This window comes from Stegodyphus dumicola, chromosome 1 (genome assembly GCF_044657685.1).
Source record: "Stegodyphus dumicola isolate Sdum_Otavi_A_Nest chromosome 1, ASM4465768v1".
Classification (NCBI taxonomy): domain Eukaryota; kingdom Metazoa; phylum Arthropoda; class Arachnida; order Araneae; family Eresidae; genus Stegodyphus; species Stegodyphus dumicola.
The window spans coordinates 73138554-73155423 of record NC_140768.1 but is presented as its reverse complement, the minus strand read 5'-3'; the positions used below and the strand labels follow the sequence as shown (position 1 = coordinate 73155423).

The window sequence follows — 16870 nt, the reverse complement described above, 5'->3', positions numbered from 1 at the left end:
TTTTCTTTCTGATTTATGTTTAATATACTTCTTTCTAGTCACGCCGAGTTTAGCTGCTATCCGCATGCTGATGATGGACGTCCCGAGCCCAACTAATCAAGGAGAATCTGTAGAATTGATCTGTAGCTATGAGCTAGACAAAGACAACCTTTATTCTGTGAAATGGTATAAGGATGATATTGAATTCTATAGATACGTCCCCAACGATTGGCCTCCTGGGCAGTTTCTGCCTTTAGAGGGTGTGCGAGTAGACGTAAGTTTTTTTTTTTTTTTTTTTTTTTTTTTTTAATGATTTATTCACTCTAGACTTAGTTTTCAATTTCTTTAAGATGATTCTAAATTGGTATAAAAGTAGTAGCTTTGAAAATAAAATAAATAACTAAAAAAATAATGCGATATTAACATTTAGCTACAATTCTTCATTAATGAATAACAACAGCAACATTGTACTTTTGTATTTATGCGTTAAATCACCAGAAGTATTAGATGGTAAGATAGGGAAGTAACATTAAGCTGAGAAAAAGCCTTGGGGGGGGAAGAAAAGCCCAAAACTCTGGTATATGATTGATTTCACAAATAACACTCTCAGTAAAGCAGGTTTTTGTAGATTAACGGATTGCAAAACTGCTCGTTCTCCAAATTTACTGGTTTAGCAATCTATGACTTTTTCCTTTTTCCAAAAATAAAGTCTGTACAAAAACAAATAGTTCTGAGTCATGGGGATCTGTTAAGATGAAACAGTCACAGCTATTAAAACATTTATCAGAAAATGAACTGCAACATGCCTTCGAGCAGAGGAAAATTATATGAGAGCCAATGGGGAATGAATCGAAGGAGACAAACATTACATTGACCAAAAATTGTAAATAAATATTCTTTTTTGAGCCATTACCGTTATTTTATAAACAGGGCTCAAAATATATTGGCAATCTCATTTGCAAATGTTTCATATTTTGTTGAATTTTAATGTATTTTTCGAAACAGAAAACCGATATTTTTATTCAAATTTCAAGAGAAAATTTACATGATAATGCCTAGTAGATTTACACATTTTAAATTTTGAAATGAAAGACATAAATAATTATTAGCATACTCAAGGGAAAGGAAAATCAGACATTTAGTTTAGTCTAGCAGTAGATGGTTCTGCATAGATATGTTCTCTAATGTCAATACAAACAAATTTCTGAGTTCGAAAGATAATACATTTGCATCTTCGATTAGCGGATATTCACGATAGAACGTTTCTGTTCCCTAAGCAGAAACGCCAACTAAATCGGGGTACAGTTATTTACTACTTCAAGGCCCCAAAAAACCAGGTATCGTTCATTAATGGAAAGTATTAACAGAGATTCGGCTTTATTGAGAGGATTGAAGAGTATTCATATTTGGAGTAGAAGAGTTTTTAACGCGGAAATATATCTAAGTATGTAATTTTTAATATGATACTAGCTTATGAAAACGTTTATAACATTTGTAATAAATTGTTTAAAAATTTTGTTTGTTTATAACATTTGTTATTAACATTTTTATTGGAGGTGGTGTAATTATCTATCGCTGATTTTTCGGAAAGTATGACGACCCAGTGGTTTTAACAGCGGAATATGCGCAAATTTGCATATATATTTGAAAGCAAACACATTTGTGAATGCGCCATCGGTAACCATTCCATAATCAACTTCAGGTATTGTACAAAGTGCCATAAGCAAGATTGAAAATTTTCCACGAAAAACTTGCTGGCTCTCTAATTAATGTCTAATTAAGCATTTCAACATGTAGCATTTTACTGAAAAAAATATTCACAATGACATTTTGTGTTTCTTGCATATGTAATCTGCATTTGGTCCCGATGCTATTCTACTTGTAGTCTTTTCTTGTGTACAAACGATATATGCAAGGAAAAAAATGCGTTGGAAATATAATTTCTCTCTTTAAGTAATCAGTGCTTATTATTCCGGTATACATTCTTTTCATTAATTACACATAAACAATCGAACATAAAATGTATGCCCTATGGCCGCATTTCTACGAAAAAAAATACAACGACAACGACAAATGTATACCTTACGACTATTTGCAATTTAAGCATCAATGCGCAACTAACAGAATTATATTCGTTGTATAATCTCATATGCAATTAACATGAGTTATTTTATTATTTACATGAAATAAATTTATTATTTACATGAATTTATTATTTTATTATTTACATGAGTTATTACATGAAGATCTTTTAAAAGCAAAAACGGGAATGGCAGACATTAGAAACTATAATCAGTTATAGAGCATACGTATCCTTATTTATTCAATCTGTTGAGAAGAAAAAATATGAATTTTTCTCAAGTTCAAATCCCTGTGTTAGTTTTATTCATAAATGCTCCTCAACGTTGCGGAAATTAGAGCGTTGAAAGAGAATAATTAGCTAAGAAAAGAAAGAAAAAATAAAACTTATTTAGAAAGCTTATTTTCTTATGCATATCTTAAATTTACTGAAATTTAAAATATTCATATTATGCTAATGTAAATAATCTTTGAGCTTGTTCACAATTTTCGTTGCTTAATCCTATTGTTTACAGAGGGGCGGAAGAAAGTTCAAAGCAAACAGAAATTAAAGATATGTAGAAAAGAAGCTGGTAAAGAAAACGTGTTTTTCTTCTATATACAAGTTACCCAACAACAAACCTATTTTGTAAATCCCAAAGGTTTTGAATGTGTTACGATTTTCGACTATTCGTATAACGCAAGAGAAAAAGACTAAGGAAAAGTAACAAATCCTTCACCAAACATGCCAGAAAATAAAACTGACGCAATCTCCCAGAAGCACAACTGATTTTTTTTCCTCTCTTTCTTCGGTATTTTTTTGAGTTTCTTTATTTTTCACCTTCTGTGGATAAATTTCAAATGCTCAAATCGTGACACGCTTTCTGAGGTGCCCACGAAACAGTACGTATGCCTCGCCTGCTGCCAACTGACGTGTACTGACTTTAGTGGCTGTCGCTTCAAGAAAATATAGGTTTGTTTTTCCGTTTCCTCTCTTCTTTGAACGTGAATTTTTATCCAGCTCTAGACGCATATACGGCAACCTATTCTTAAACAGAGATCTATAAGCTTCTTGTCTATTCAAAAAGAAAAAAAAAAAGGATATACATCCAAAAAACGTTTTTCGAAGCATAAACAATGCATCAGTAGGCTCTTTGTAACAAATGACTTGCACGAAATGCATAATATGCATATTTTAAGTCAATTCTGGAATGCATACATAACCAAACAATAGGCATCTAAAAATATTTCATACCAAACTAGTACTGAAACTACAGAATAGTTTTAGTTTCTAGTGCTATTTATTGCACAGATTGTTTAGTATTATTTGCTAAATAAAATTATCGCTGAAATGCAGGGAAAATTTGTTGCAGTAGATCATATTTTGAATTCAAGATCAATTATTCCTTGCTACATTTTTTTAACCTTTCCTATTTCGAAAATATTTACATGAATGTCAGTGCAAAAGTTTGAAACATTAGTTAGAATAGATATATATCTCAAGACAGTTTCCTTCACATCAGTAGTCGAACGGGTAATATTGCTGGACACCGGTAGTTTAACACAGGTGTGAATTTCAGTGTTTTGGGAGGCTGCATCAGTATATTTCTTGTTTTCTCCGTATATAACTTGAATATGTTCTTAGTAAGATTTTCACCTCACATCCTTACTGTATTCAAGTATCTCTTGCGTACTTGCTATGTACAGAAAATATAGGGCGTTTTTCTGAATTTAGATTTATTACTTTAGTTTCCTTGTTTTACATATTAAAATGTTTATTGTTCTACAGTTACGTATAAATCTCAGTGACTGATTAAATGCATTCATTATTCATTAGTAATTCACTATTGTATAAAGTATTGTCTCCATGCATTCCGTATGACGTCGTGGTGTAATTGGTAGCACACTTGACACGTATTCGAGAGTTTCAGGGTTCGAATCCCGGCGAAGGCTGTGCACATTTTTTACGTAACAATAAGGAACAATTTTAACAATAAGGTAGCTTCGCGAATCACACAGAAGGTTTATAAAGCCTTTATGGAATGGTATTCTACAGAATTCTGTAAGGTTTTTCAAGCTGCAGTCGAAATAATTTTTTAATGTTTGATGATTTTTGGTATAGAACATAAAAAAAAAAAATCGAAATCATTCGCGTTATATTCTCATGTCTTAAATTATTTTTGAATAGACATTTTTGCCATTCAGCTTACGTTTTTAGCTTCTACATTTCTGTAACATTTTGTGCAGCACAGTATTGTTTATAAATATTTTGTATAGTATTGTTTATAGAATAAAACACAAATGTATGTTGTAAAAGCATCAGTTAAATTTGTTAATTACAAAAGAGTTACTCTCGGAAATAAATGCTTTTAATTATAATAAGCGTATTATTGATATGAGAAATGGCTTCCTACTATTTAATTAAGTTTAACAACTATTTATATTTTTTATTTAAATATTATTTAAAATCGGAACAATATTAATTTTCTTAGTACGAAAAAAATCACATCTGCCTCAAAAATATTTCTTTACCTATGATTTCATAAAAGCCAATGATGCCAAAATATAGGTTAAAAACTATTGTTAAAATTGAAAATTTAGTTTCACACTTTAATTCTAAAAAAATTCGTTAAAAAGCCACTTTAAAATGCTTTTAAATACTCAAAAGTTTTTATAGCGTATTTTATGAATTTGTTTAAAATTCTTTAGAATAAATATTAGCCAGTTTTCTACAAACTGGATCTCATATTTTCAGTCGATTATTTCAGTTGATATTTTCAGTCAGTTTAATTAATCCGATACACATTTTATAATATACCATACATGGGGAGTTCAGAAACTGTACAGGTCTTAATAGAATCTTAGCATGAATCTCTACAAAATAGTTAAACATATTTCTATACATTTTCCATACATAACTCTATAGAAGCTATTTTAAAATTTTACAGAATTCTTTAATAGATCTCTGACCTTCGAAAACTGGGCTATAATTATAAAGGAATGTAAAAATGTTGATCATTGGATACTTTTATAGGATTTTAGTAAATTATTTTGTCAGGGAAGTTAAGTTATTTGAAAATGACAAAGCATATAATGGTTGTCTAACCAAAACGGAGAGATGCCTTCATGGAGGCCTTTTCGACGGAAACTTGCTCGTATTCACCTTACGCATGGCGTAAACATGAAAATTCGCATGAAACCCGCTGGTTCGGTTTGAACCCGGAATTAACTACCGCTTTGCTGCTTGTGGCTTTATGGAGAAGCTATCGGGACGTTTGACTGTGCTCAGTAAGTTGCTATGAATGAAAAATATCGATTCAGTTTCAGATGTTTATGGAATTTAGCAATGATATTCTTATATTTAAAGTTGAGTTTTTGCATAAATTCAATAAGCAGAGTGTGACGTCACACGAAAAGCACTCAGTTTTCGTTTGTTATATTTTAGTATAGCAGGTCACATAGTTTAGTTCTGTAGCAGGCTCCAAAACATGCAGTCTGGAAGGTTTGGGATGCTAAAAGTAATTAAAACTCATAGAAGTGTATTGCAGTTCTTTTAACAAATTAATGGATAAGTATCACACAATAAAACAATAACTTCAATTTCAGTTAAATTTGCACAAATCGTAATTTTAATTTCAGGAGTTGCATGGTAGCGATAGTTAAGTGTTATAAAATTATACTTAGAAAACATAATTTTATGCCAGCCTAGTTTATACTGTTTAAATGGCCACTCTTGGATATACGTTACTGCAGAAAACGAAAAGTCATTATGGTGGGATGCTGATGCAAGCTGTTTATTGTTTACTGTTTTACATAAATTTAATAAATATTGGAATGCAATAGATAAAGAAGTTTCATATTATTCTTGCGAAGATAATGAACGAATGCTATATATGACATTGTTAATAAGTTTCTTGAAAATATTAAGAGTATATTTAAAGCATGTCAAAGTATGTTTTAATGTACATATAATAAAGTATACTAACATATTACACATAATATATTATTCTGAAATGTATGTGGGCGTATATCATCGCTGACGTTCTAAACATTAAGCATGCATCTAGCTTTGCTTTTGAATTTTGATGAGGAGTTAAAAAATCAAATTCTCAAATTTAAGAAAATAGTAAAATTTTCATTTTCTCATATGTATAATGTGATGTTTGGTTTAACTCAAAACCCATTAAAACATTTATATTATTTTAATATTTATACAGATCTGCACACATATATTGTACATTTAATAAGTAAACATAGAGTATTTAGAAATAAATAAATAAAATATACTTGATAATTTATTTCACCTGTGTATAAATATTAAAATCATTGAATTTATTTAATTACATAAATGAAATATTATAGCGTATTTGCTCTTATTAAATTGTCATAATTTAAGAATATAGATTTATTTACAACTAAATTGTTTTCTTTCAGAAAATATTTTATCAGTAAGTTATTCGAATGAGAGTTGAATTTCATGCTTGCAGCTCCAAAGCCGCTTAATTGGGTGCTAAAATCTATCCTTAGCTCTTAACTAGGCATTTCATTAATTTTTATAAACGTTAACAAAAATTAGATTAATTACTTAAAAATTAACCAGCACCAATAAAATACAAATTACACATTAAGCAGCACATTAGTAATTCTTACGTTATTGTTATTATAATTATTATTGGTAGTAGTAGCAATAGTAATTATTACATTAATTATTACACATTTTCATATTGTTGTAATGATAGGAATTTTCGGACAGTCAACGAAATTATGAAGGAAAAATAAGCGATTTTATTACAACGATATATCGAAATAGTTTAAATATTATAATGAGTTTTTCTCTGTGATCCGTTTAGATTAGAAAATAGCTATGTTAAGTTCGTTTGAATTTAATATAAAATAAGAAAATTATAAGTTTTGTACTAATAGTACAGACTACGTATGTGATAAAATCTGGTTTTATTGCATTTTTAGTACTGTAATAGATCGTTATATCAATGACTAGTTTCTTGAGATATGTTTTAAAATATACTGCGAGTTTAAAGTAATGTTTTGTTCTTTAAAATTTTCAGGAAAGGAGGCGAATTTTCTAAATAATTTATTGCTTTTGCGATAAATAAGCATTAACTTGTCTTTTCATTTTAGTTTCTGATGTCTCTTTAACAAAATATACTGTCTTCAATTTCGAATAGATATGCTCATTTTTGGCTCTGCGCGAATAATTATGCTTCTCTTTTGTTCTATGTTGGATCATCATAAATTCTACAAGTATTCTTTTTTTAAATCCGCCTTGTAGTTAATACTCTTATTTTAGAGGAAGGACTTACACCCAAACGTTTTCAGTGATACGCAAGCGTAATTAATCTTGAGGATTCTGATTAGGGTATGTGTCTTTGTCACACCCTCTCAAGTGTAGATAATCCACTTAGTGGCTGAGCTTTTGTGTGTGCAAACTTAACCCCTGCGAGTTCTGCCACATCGTGGCAGGATAATTTAATGCCATCCTCTCTCAAACAGACCTTATCTTAAGCTTATCCGCACACTGCCTTTGTTTCTGAGAGATTTTTAAATCTTGATGGCTCATTTTATACTAAAGCCAGACAGCAATTACGCAGTTCCTTTTCTTCAGCCAGCGCTCAAATGTGGTAACGTTTAGCAAGATTGTTAAATATTTACCGCAGAGGGGAGCACTGAATAGAAAGGAAGAGAGGGGGTGAACAAGAGGGAGGGTAAATAATTAATGGCCCAGCAAAATGAACCCAAACAGCCATTGGAGCAAATTTGTTCAAGGACTTCCACAAAGAACAAATTAATTGTTGTTTAAAAGATGGTCCCCAATACACCTTTTAAAAGAGTTTTGTTCTCGTAAGAGCTTCGTGTTTTATTTTTCGTGCAAGCTTAATTCGTTTATGGCGGTTTGCGTAGAAATACAGTTCAAAGCCTCAGGGTTTTTCGTTGCCTTCATTTCCAAATTTGAGTGTCGCAGTGTAGAACAGTCAATATTTGAGTTGAGGTAAATATTTTAATCCAGACCTCCGGCAAAAGCCGGGAAAAAATGGGGTTTCCGTGCGATCTTTGAATACCCTTCAGTGATTAAATTTCAGATTTATTTAATATCCGAAACGCGATACGGTGTCATGTAAGCACGAAGTTAATTTATGTTTGTTTAATCTAAGGGGCCTGATTGTTCTGCACTTTAATTAAGCTTCGTAAAGGAAATTTTCCATAAATTAGTACGGCATTAAATAAATTTATGTAAATTTTATTTGAATTCTCTCGAAGGCAAGATATTCTACATTTCTGTTTGTTTTGATTGTAGACACTTGCATGATTTTTAACAATATAATTGTAAAATAAGCTTTGCAATTTATTATATCATTATTTTTATTATCTCGGAATGGCTAATTAGTCTTTGGGGGCTACGAATACATTTAGAATAGTCACGAATAAATAAACTTTCTACATAAATATGACTATTAGAATTGTTTATATTAAAAAGCTAGCTTTTAATACACGTCAATATTTCCTTTCATGTATTAACTTCTAATGATTTAAATTAGTAATACGCAATGCAAACAGATTGATAATGCCATTTCCTTATAAATTACAGCAAAAATTAAAGGAAATTGTGTAAAATCACATTTTTTTAGATATCTGGTGATTATGAAAGCATTTGTACACATTTTATATTATTTATTCAAGTATGTAGATGACTTCGTAGTAATGGCATATTTTTGCTCAGCGGAATTTTGTGTTCAGATTACTGCGTATTCTTTCTTCTGTTATTGTATTTTATATATGTATTACATATTACATTACTATTTATGTTTCGCTTTATATAGACTTGACAGAAGTTCAGCTTACTTTCCTTTTATTTTATGCTAGAATTCCATTATCTGAATACATATTTTATGTATCATCGTTAACCTTCGTATTTCCTTCCACAGAAAATCTACATTTTTAGATCTTCAGATAATGTTATTTGTTATTAATTTATAAATATCAAATATGATCCATCGGTGAAACTGAAGTTCTTCGTTATTTTGATTTTTGCATTGCTTTTATGCTGTAAATAATAATTGTGACAGCAGCAAAGACAAGAAAATTAACTTCACTTTAAAATATTACTGTTCTTATTATTTCTAGTCATTTCCTATATGAGTTGATTCTTTTATATGCTGTGTTTTCTGTTATGAAGATTGTGTTCGGTATATGAGATCTGCTAAGATTTCAAATAAGTCTTATTTGTGATAAGACCTTAAATAAACAAACTGCAACCCTAATTTAGAATTTGAATTTTATTTAATAAATACGCCTTTCTTGTGGCATTGAAGTAGGGAAGTTATTGTGGTAAAGCAGTTATGGATTTCAGAGGCGCTGCCTACAGAAAGGCATATTAGGAAATAAGATTCCTGCTTAGAAATGACTGGTATTAGGTTTATACCTGCGAAAACAGGGAAATAAACTATAAAAGCCTCATGCATATAAAACTCCTAACACGGAGTCAACTACTACCTTTTAGTAGAGTCAATCAACCGGCAGCTTGTTTGATCCTCCTTCTCTATTCAGAGAGAGGATATACTATTTTTGAGATACAGGAGGAAAACTTTAAATCGTAGTACGTAATATAAACCTACACTTAATTAAAAAAGTGATAATTGAGTTTAAGGTAGTTTATATGTCTTAACGAAGGTTACAAATTTAGTAGCTCAAATAAGATTCTGGAAGAAAGTTGTTCAGTTACAAAATAATTGAGAAAAGGCGCCGGTATTTTCAGGGTTCGATTTCTAGAGAAATTTGAAAGCATTTGGGGTAAGGGTTAATGCTTTGCTAATTTTATGTTTCTAAGGTGAGTTATTTCGTTAATATGCGAAATATTACTCTGTTCTTGGAACGGTAAAAGTTTCTCATCAGAATATATGAGTGCTTTAAGATGAATAAATACAATAAAGAATTCATGACAAAAAATGTCGTATAGTGTTTAAGTTATTTAAGTTTGTCCCCATGAATTCACCCACTTGAGAACAGTTAGCTGTTCCATACAGGAAGAGTTGAGGTAAATAAAGTGCACTGCCAAATTCGAAATATAATTACAGGAAGCACAATAGACGAAACTGGTTTATAGCCAATAATTTTCATGCTAAAAATATTCTTATAATTATAAAAAGGAAACTATAATAATGTTAAACATAAAATTCTTCTGATTTTTCTTGAAAATATTACTCTTAATTTAAATAAAAATTAATTAATATTTGCAATACCTATATTTATTCATATTAATGTTAAAATATTGTGTTTACGTTATGCAAAACTCTTCATTATTATAATTTTTTTCCTGAAATACCATTCTTAAACTTCTAACAGATTATTTTACTTTTATACAAATCAAGCAGTTGCATATTTTAAAGTTACTTTTACACAAATCAAAAAATATTCCATTAAGTAATTAAGTGTTTTCCTACGTAATTTCTTCTGACTTCAGAGAAATATTTACTCAAACCCGGAAAAAGTTTTACTATTTTTCTCGCAGAATCAGCTATATTATTACACATTTTTACTTCTGAAACTTCAATACATTTCTTCTAGTTTTAGACATTCTTTCCCGAATTTTCAAGCTCTTTGGATTATTATATAAATATTTCTTTTGATCGCTTGGAGATACTTATCTTTTTCAAATTTCCTCATTCTTTTAAAACTTAATTTTTACTTCTGAAATTTTGCCTCATAAATATATCGTTTATCGCAGCTGTTTCCACTTTTGAATCTCCAACAACTATCCCACTTCCAAATTTGAATACCAAGAAATTACTCTTTTTCTCGCAAATTTCGGACTTTTTATAAAGTATCTCGTTAACTTTAACTAAAACCTTAAATTTGCTTTACTTTTTTAAATAAGTTTAATCTAAGAATATAATGGATGCACGTAATTCCCTTTTAGATTTTAAAATTTTTCTTCCATTTTTTTTTTTTTTTTTTTTTTTGTAAAATATGTCTTTACCGCAAAAAATTTAAGGAATTTTAATACTATATTTTCTTTTTATATGCACCAGTGATGAGGAGAAGAATAAAATTTTAGAAATCATTTTATGATAATATTATTATTTATTATTTTATAACTGAATAAATTTTAACCGAATAATTGGAAAATGTCCCTCTCTTTCTTTCCTTCTTATATATATATATATATAGAGAGAGAGAGAGAGAGAGGAAGAGTTTCTTAAAGAGTTCCGGCTACTATCTTTTGAAATGTTTTGTAAATATATAATTCCTTCAATACAATATTCATTGGGTGTAGCCGTTAGCACATATAAATAGAAAGTCTGGGGTTTTTTAGAGAAAAGCACGACAAATGTTTTTGAAAATTCATGCATCTTCCTTTCAAACATCAGCGAGTCTTTAATAGGCTGTGAGTACAATTCCTCAATGCCTAGAAGTACACATCTGATAGAAATATTCGAGGAATATTATTAAAAAGTGAAAATGATGCACATTTCTTCTTTTCAACATGAGAATATATGCAATTTTAGAAAATTTAGTTTCTAAAATATCATTATCTAAATTCTATTATCTAAACTTGGCTTTGAATTCCTGATCAAGAGATACTGCTAATCCAACACCAAACTTCTTAGCAAAATAAAAATAAATACATGGAAAAATTTGGCCTGAACCTGCGGTGGGAATATACGAGTTTTAATTGCAGTCATTAACTTTCTAAATATTTTTTCAATTATTTCATTTACTTAATTTTAAGACATATTTTAATACATATGCAATATACAATGCACAATACATTAATAAAAATACATTTTCACATACGTATACAATACTTTAATACACAGACATATTTTCATTGCAGAATTCCTCATCCCTTTTTTTCCTAAAGTAAACGTCAATGAACCTACTGAACTGTTTAGAGACTTATCGTTGAGTTCAAATAACTAAGGATAGAGACTCAAGAAGGGTTAAAATACCCTTTATTTCACTCAAATAAGAATAAAAGTTGATCTCTTTCTTGGGCTTACAACAAAGCCTCCACTCGCGCTTAAACTCAGAATAAGAAATAAGAACCAAACTATAACTAAGTAAAGGAGACTTAGCCGAAGCTAACACAGATATATAACGTAGTCGTCCCTTAATTTAAATTAGGCGACGAATATCAAAAGACACGCAATAATGCGGCCGAGCGTAGCAGCTTCAAGAAAGAGCTTGTACCCGAAGGCAAACAACGCGTTACTCAGGATTCCTAACGCTTTCTCTCGAACTAAGTTGAACTTTCCTTAAATACTTCTTTTAACTCATTTGCATTCAACACGATTATAAAAACTCATTCTGGTAGGGAGTTGTAAGTGGAAACAAGAATTGATAGGAAGTGTAAAATTAAAATAACTGTTATAAAATTTAAATATACCTTACAATATTATGCCACCATTATGCCAACATTATTTCAACATTTTACATTGAAAGGCTACGTTAACTTACTCTCATGTAATTAGTTTCGATAATGCGCGTTTCATGATAATTATGATGAGTAATAAGAGTATTTTTGTTTATCTCGTACTTAAAAGACATTGTTGCTAAATAAATTGCACGCCATTAAATAAGAACAACAATGATTAACTAAGCCATTATCTAACAAATGAATGAATCAGCTTTTGCATAACTATGTTTAATATAGGTTAAACAAAAAGTTTATTTATATAAGAGGAGATAAATTTCTAACATAAAAATATGCCTGGCAATGTATTTTTTAAATGTGCTGTTTTTCTTTATGTAAGCTAATTGTATTGATTAATTCATTTGTATAGACACTAACTAAACAGAACTAAGAAACAAAATCTTAATATTGGACATTAGATTTTCTAAGATTACGAATTAAGAAATTTATGTCATGATTTTTTTTCTATTTCTTAGTATAAAATTCTAGGAAGAAATATATAGAGTAAGGCCTCGATTATCCGAGTTTTGATTAACCGATATTGCGTGTTATCCAAACCCAGTCGAATAAATAAAAAACGTCGTTAAAATACCCTCGCTCAAAAGGTAAGCACGCTGTAGACTTAGGTTTTAGCAATATTTCGTATCGTGAAGATGAGACTCCCATCGTTACCACATTTGAGTTCGGTAGCCTAGTTTCTAGCGCGATTTGAGTGAAAAATCAGTTAGTTTTTTAGTTTTCGCAGCTACAGAGGCAGTCACGGATGAAGATATGAATGAATAACTAGATGCAATATGATTAAAAATTTGAACTTTCTGATGATGCCATTTTAAATTTACTCACATACTATGAACGTTCTGATGACGAAGACATGGGAATTATTTTGATCAAGGTCAAAGATACAAGCGATTAGATCGAAAAGGCACTGTTCTGTGCTAAACGGCAAGAAGACAAGTCACCAACCGACATTCTGATATTGCGATGTCTACTCAGTTCTGCAGCAAGAAAACAAGTCTACACAATGAAACTGATAGTTGTTACTGATTTTTTTTTTTAAAATGTGTGATATGCTATGTATACTTTGCAACACCTCATCTGCATTAAACGTGCTTGTTTTCAAGTTTATCTGTATATTTGAGTTTTTGTATTATGTTTTATATTGTTGTGTACCGGTATGAATCATGTCTGCTAATGTATTCCTTATAGTATGTAAATAATTAAAATTTTCTTTGTATTAATAAGTGCTATCCGAGTTAGCCTCGGTCCATATTAACTCGAATAATCGGGGTTCTACCATGCATATATTCGCATTTACGATAAACTTAGACTGGAATTAAGTTCTTAGACTGAAAGGGAATCAGGCAGCTCCTGTTTCCACGGTTTAAAATACTATGTTGCATTTTAAACAAGAATTAATTATATAGTTTTCACTTATATTATTATATTACCCACGTATTTTATTAAGTGTTCTTTCCCAAAAAACGCACGTTATTATTGAGCTATTAAAACAATAATAATTTTGACTTATACTTGGGTGGAAAATTTGAGGAACATTAATATGTATAACGAAACTGTTATATAAACATATAGCTTTGGATCATAATCATTTAAATGATTTCATCACATTTAGAAATTTAAAATGCACCATTTCTATTTATTTTCCTGAATTCATTATTGTAGTATTTCTAAAGAAAAAGAATTAAATTGATTTTTTAATATCATAATTCAACGGATAGAAGCTAAGTAACTTTTTTGTGATATAAAATATAAATATGAATTTGAAATGCTTTTCACACTCAAATGTTTTCTAATAAAGTAATTTGTTCAGTTCATGCTAAGATATTTCAATCATTAATGGAAGTTTTATTTTTAGCTATCCAAATCAGGAAGCCAAAGTGTCTATTTGCGACATGTCGATCTGAACAGTGCTGGTGTCTATAGATGTGAGGTATCAGCAGAAGCACCCGAATTTCAAACTGTAGAAGCTGAGAAAGAAATGAAAGTATTAGGTAAGAATGACATATATGCAATAAAATAAGAATAAGTAAATGGTCAATGCGAAACCTGAATTCTAAAGACCCTTTTGATTTTATTTATGTCAATATTAAAATACTCTGTTATCATAAAGAATTCTATTTTTTCTTATAATGTAGCAGAATTTTTTTCATTCGATAAAATGGCTGAACCGAATTTGGTTAACACATTTTTTGCGAATAGCTGGTAGGACTTTTCCAAAAAAGATAGTATTTTGTAAATAATATAACATGTTCATAACATGTTTATAGCTATATGTTTTAATCTATATAAAGTTATTTCACTCACCAATAACCAAGCGAGAGTATCAAAGCGTGGTGTTTAGATCTTGTTCTAGTTCCGGCGAATGGGTCAGTTGTAAACCTATTTTCATGCTTTCCGAAGTGTGTATTACAAATACAAGTTAACTTCGTATAGCAAATATTCTTTCACTTAAGCAGGTAGATAATTCTTCTGTATTTTACCGCATTTAAATAATCAAATTAAAAAATATATGTTTGATTTAAAACAATAGAATTTTTTTCCTGCCACCACTTACGAGCTTTGCTAACCACTTATACCAGAAGAACACGATAATTCCTTATATTCTTCCCTACTCTGCGAAGCTACTGGCCAGGAGCTGTACCTAGGCAGTCTCGGCCACAGGGGGTATAAAATTTATGAACTTGGTGGTTCTGAAGACCCCGGAAAGGTCACTCATTGGCTGGCCCTGTGGTCTGGCACGTCCTAATGCCTAGCGCGGCGTGGTACTAGTAGCCCGGGAGGTAACTAACGACCAGTGCCGTCTGAGATTTTTTCCGGGTGGCGGGGGGACTTTTAGTGCGATGTAGTGCGAACAAGGAAGTGCTATATGTTGTTGTTATATTCCTCCCTACTGAAACGGATCTCAAGATAGGAATGAGGCTCAGTCAGTCAGGTGTGTATAGTGACGAATTATCATACACAATTTTTTAACTTTTTGTAGAGTTAATTAAGTTTACGTGAAATAGGAAAAGCGGAAAGTCAAATATAGCTTTGCTAGAATCAGGCCCCTGGATCTTTTAACTGCCATCTGGCTGTGAGAACACTTATATCGCAAGAGCATACACAGAGGAATGCGATAAATCTTCACATCCCTTTTTATTTAAGGTGCGAATGAAGAAGTTACGGAACTCTGTCGACCAAACTCAGGTGACGACAGTTTTCAACTACTAAATTTCTTATTTCAGATTCTGCGTAGAAGACTCTGAGGTGCTTCAAAGTCACAGAGCATGATAAATCAACTACTTCCTGGATGAGATTCCAATCACTAACCACCCAGTTGCTATAGTCCAGCGTTTATTAATGTTTTATATATATATATATATATAAAGTGAAATCGTTTTAATGCCCAGTTTTATCGTGGATCCTCTGGTTTGCATCAGTTGCATGGTTTTAATGAAGCATGGGCATTTTATGCTACAGAAATTGAGTTATTTCAGATTATATTTATTTCCTTCAAAGTGTAATTTCAGTGTTAACCTAAATTTCTTAAACATAAAACAACATATTCAAACAGGACTTTAAATTTTAATGAGATGACAGTTATTGCTCTTTACTACTAAATGAACTTAATATTAGACTTTATTGTTTAATATTGTATGTCATGTTCGGCATCAAGTTAATTGTGGAATTAATTTTTTTGTCGACAGATAAGCTGAGAACTCCGTTTCGTACTTAAATGTAGTTGTAAATAGTAAAAGTGCCAACATGACCTTTTGTGACTGTTGAGGATATTCACATTTTAAACTGCACCAAGATTTCACTAATGGCATTAATTCAAATTTTTCTTGCAAAGATTAATCATACTTTATTTCAGTGTAAGTTTCGTGTTCTTCTGCTCACATGGTCGAAGGTTACGATACTGATAATAAATGCATTTTTAATCCACAATTCATTCTGCTATTTAATCTCTTGTTCATTTGGAAAATACTAATTAAAAGATTCACTCAAACATTTAAAGGGCTGAATAATTTCTGAAGTACGTCTTCCCTATTTAACCCATCCCCAACTACTCTTCTGAAGAGCCTTATACTGTTGGGAAGAAATCAAAGGCGTTTGAGCGCACACAAATTTTTGAGAATTCTATATGCTTCGTGAAACTATTTCGAGAGCAGTGAATAATATTTACGTAGTTGCCTTCAAGTGTTATATTAAGTTCATTCATGCTTGTAAAATTTCAGTAAGGAGGCAATCTTAAGCAGCCAATTTCTATCAAATAATTCGACTTGTATTGTAGAAATATTAAGTTATTTTGAAGCGGGAAAGATGAAAAATGAGCAATGCCCTCGCCGGGTCTCGAACCAAGGACCTCTCGAATTCGCTTCGAGCGTACCCTACGAAGGCATGCTA

General features: G+C 30.7%; 1 protein-coding gene across 1 annotated transcript in view; it reads left to right on the top strand.

Moving 5' to 3' along the window:
* Positions 1–16870, top strand: part of LOC118183399 (uncharacterized) — a 291111-nt gene that overhangs the window by 221098 nt on the left and 53143 nt on the right. The window contains exons 2-3 of the mRNA XM_035352922.2: positions 39–253; positions 14340–14475. Of these exons, the coding sequence (XP_035208813.1) occupies positions 39–253; positions 14340–14475 (351 nt within the window). The remainder of the gene's footprint in view (positions 1–38; positions 254–14339; positions 14476–16870) is intronic.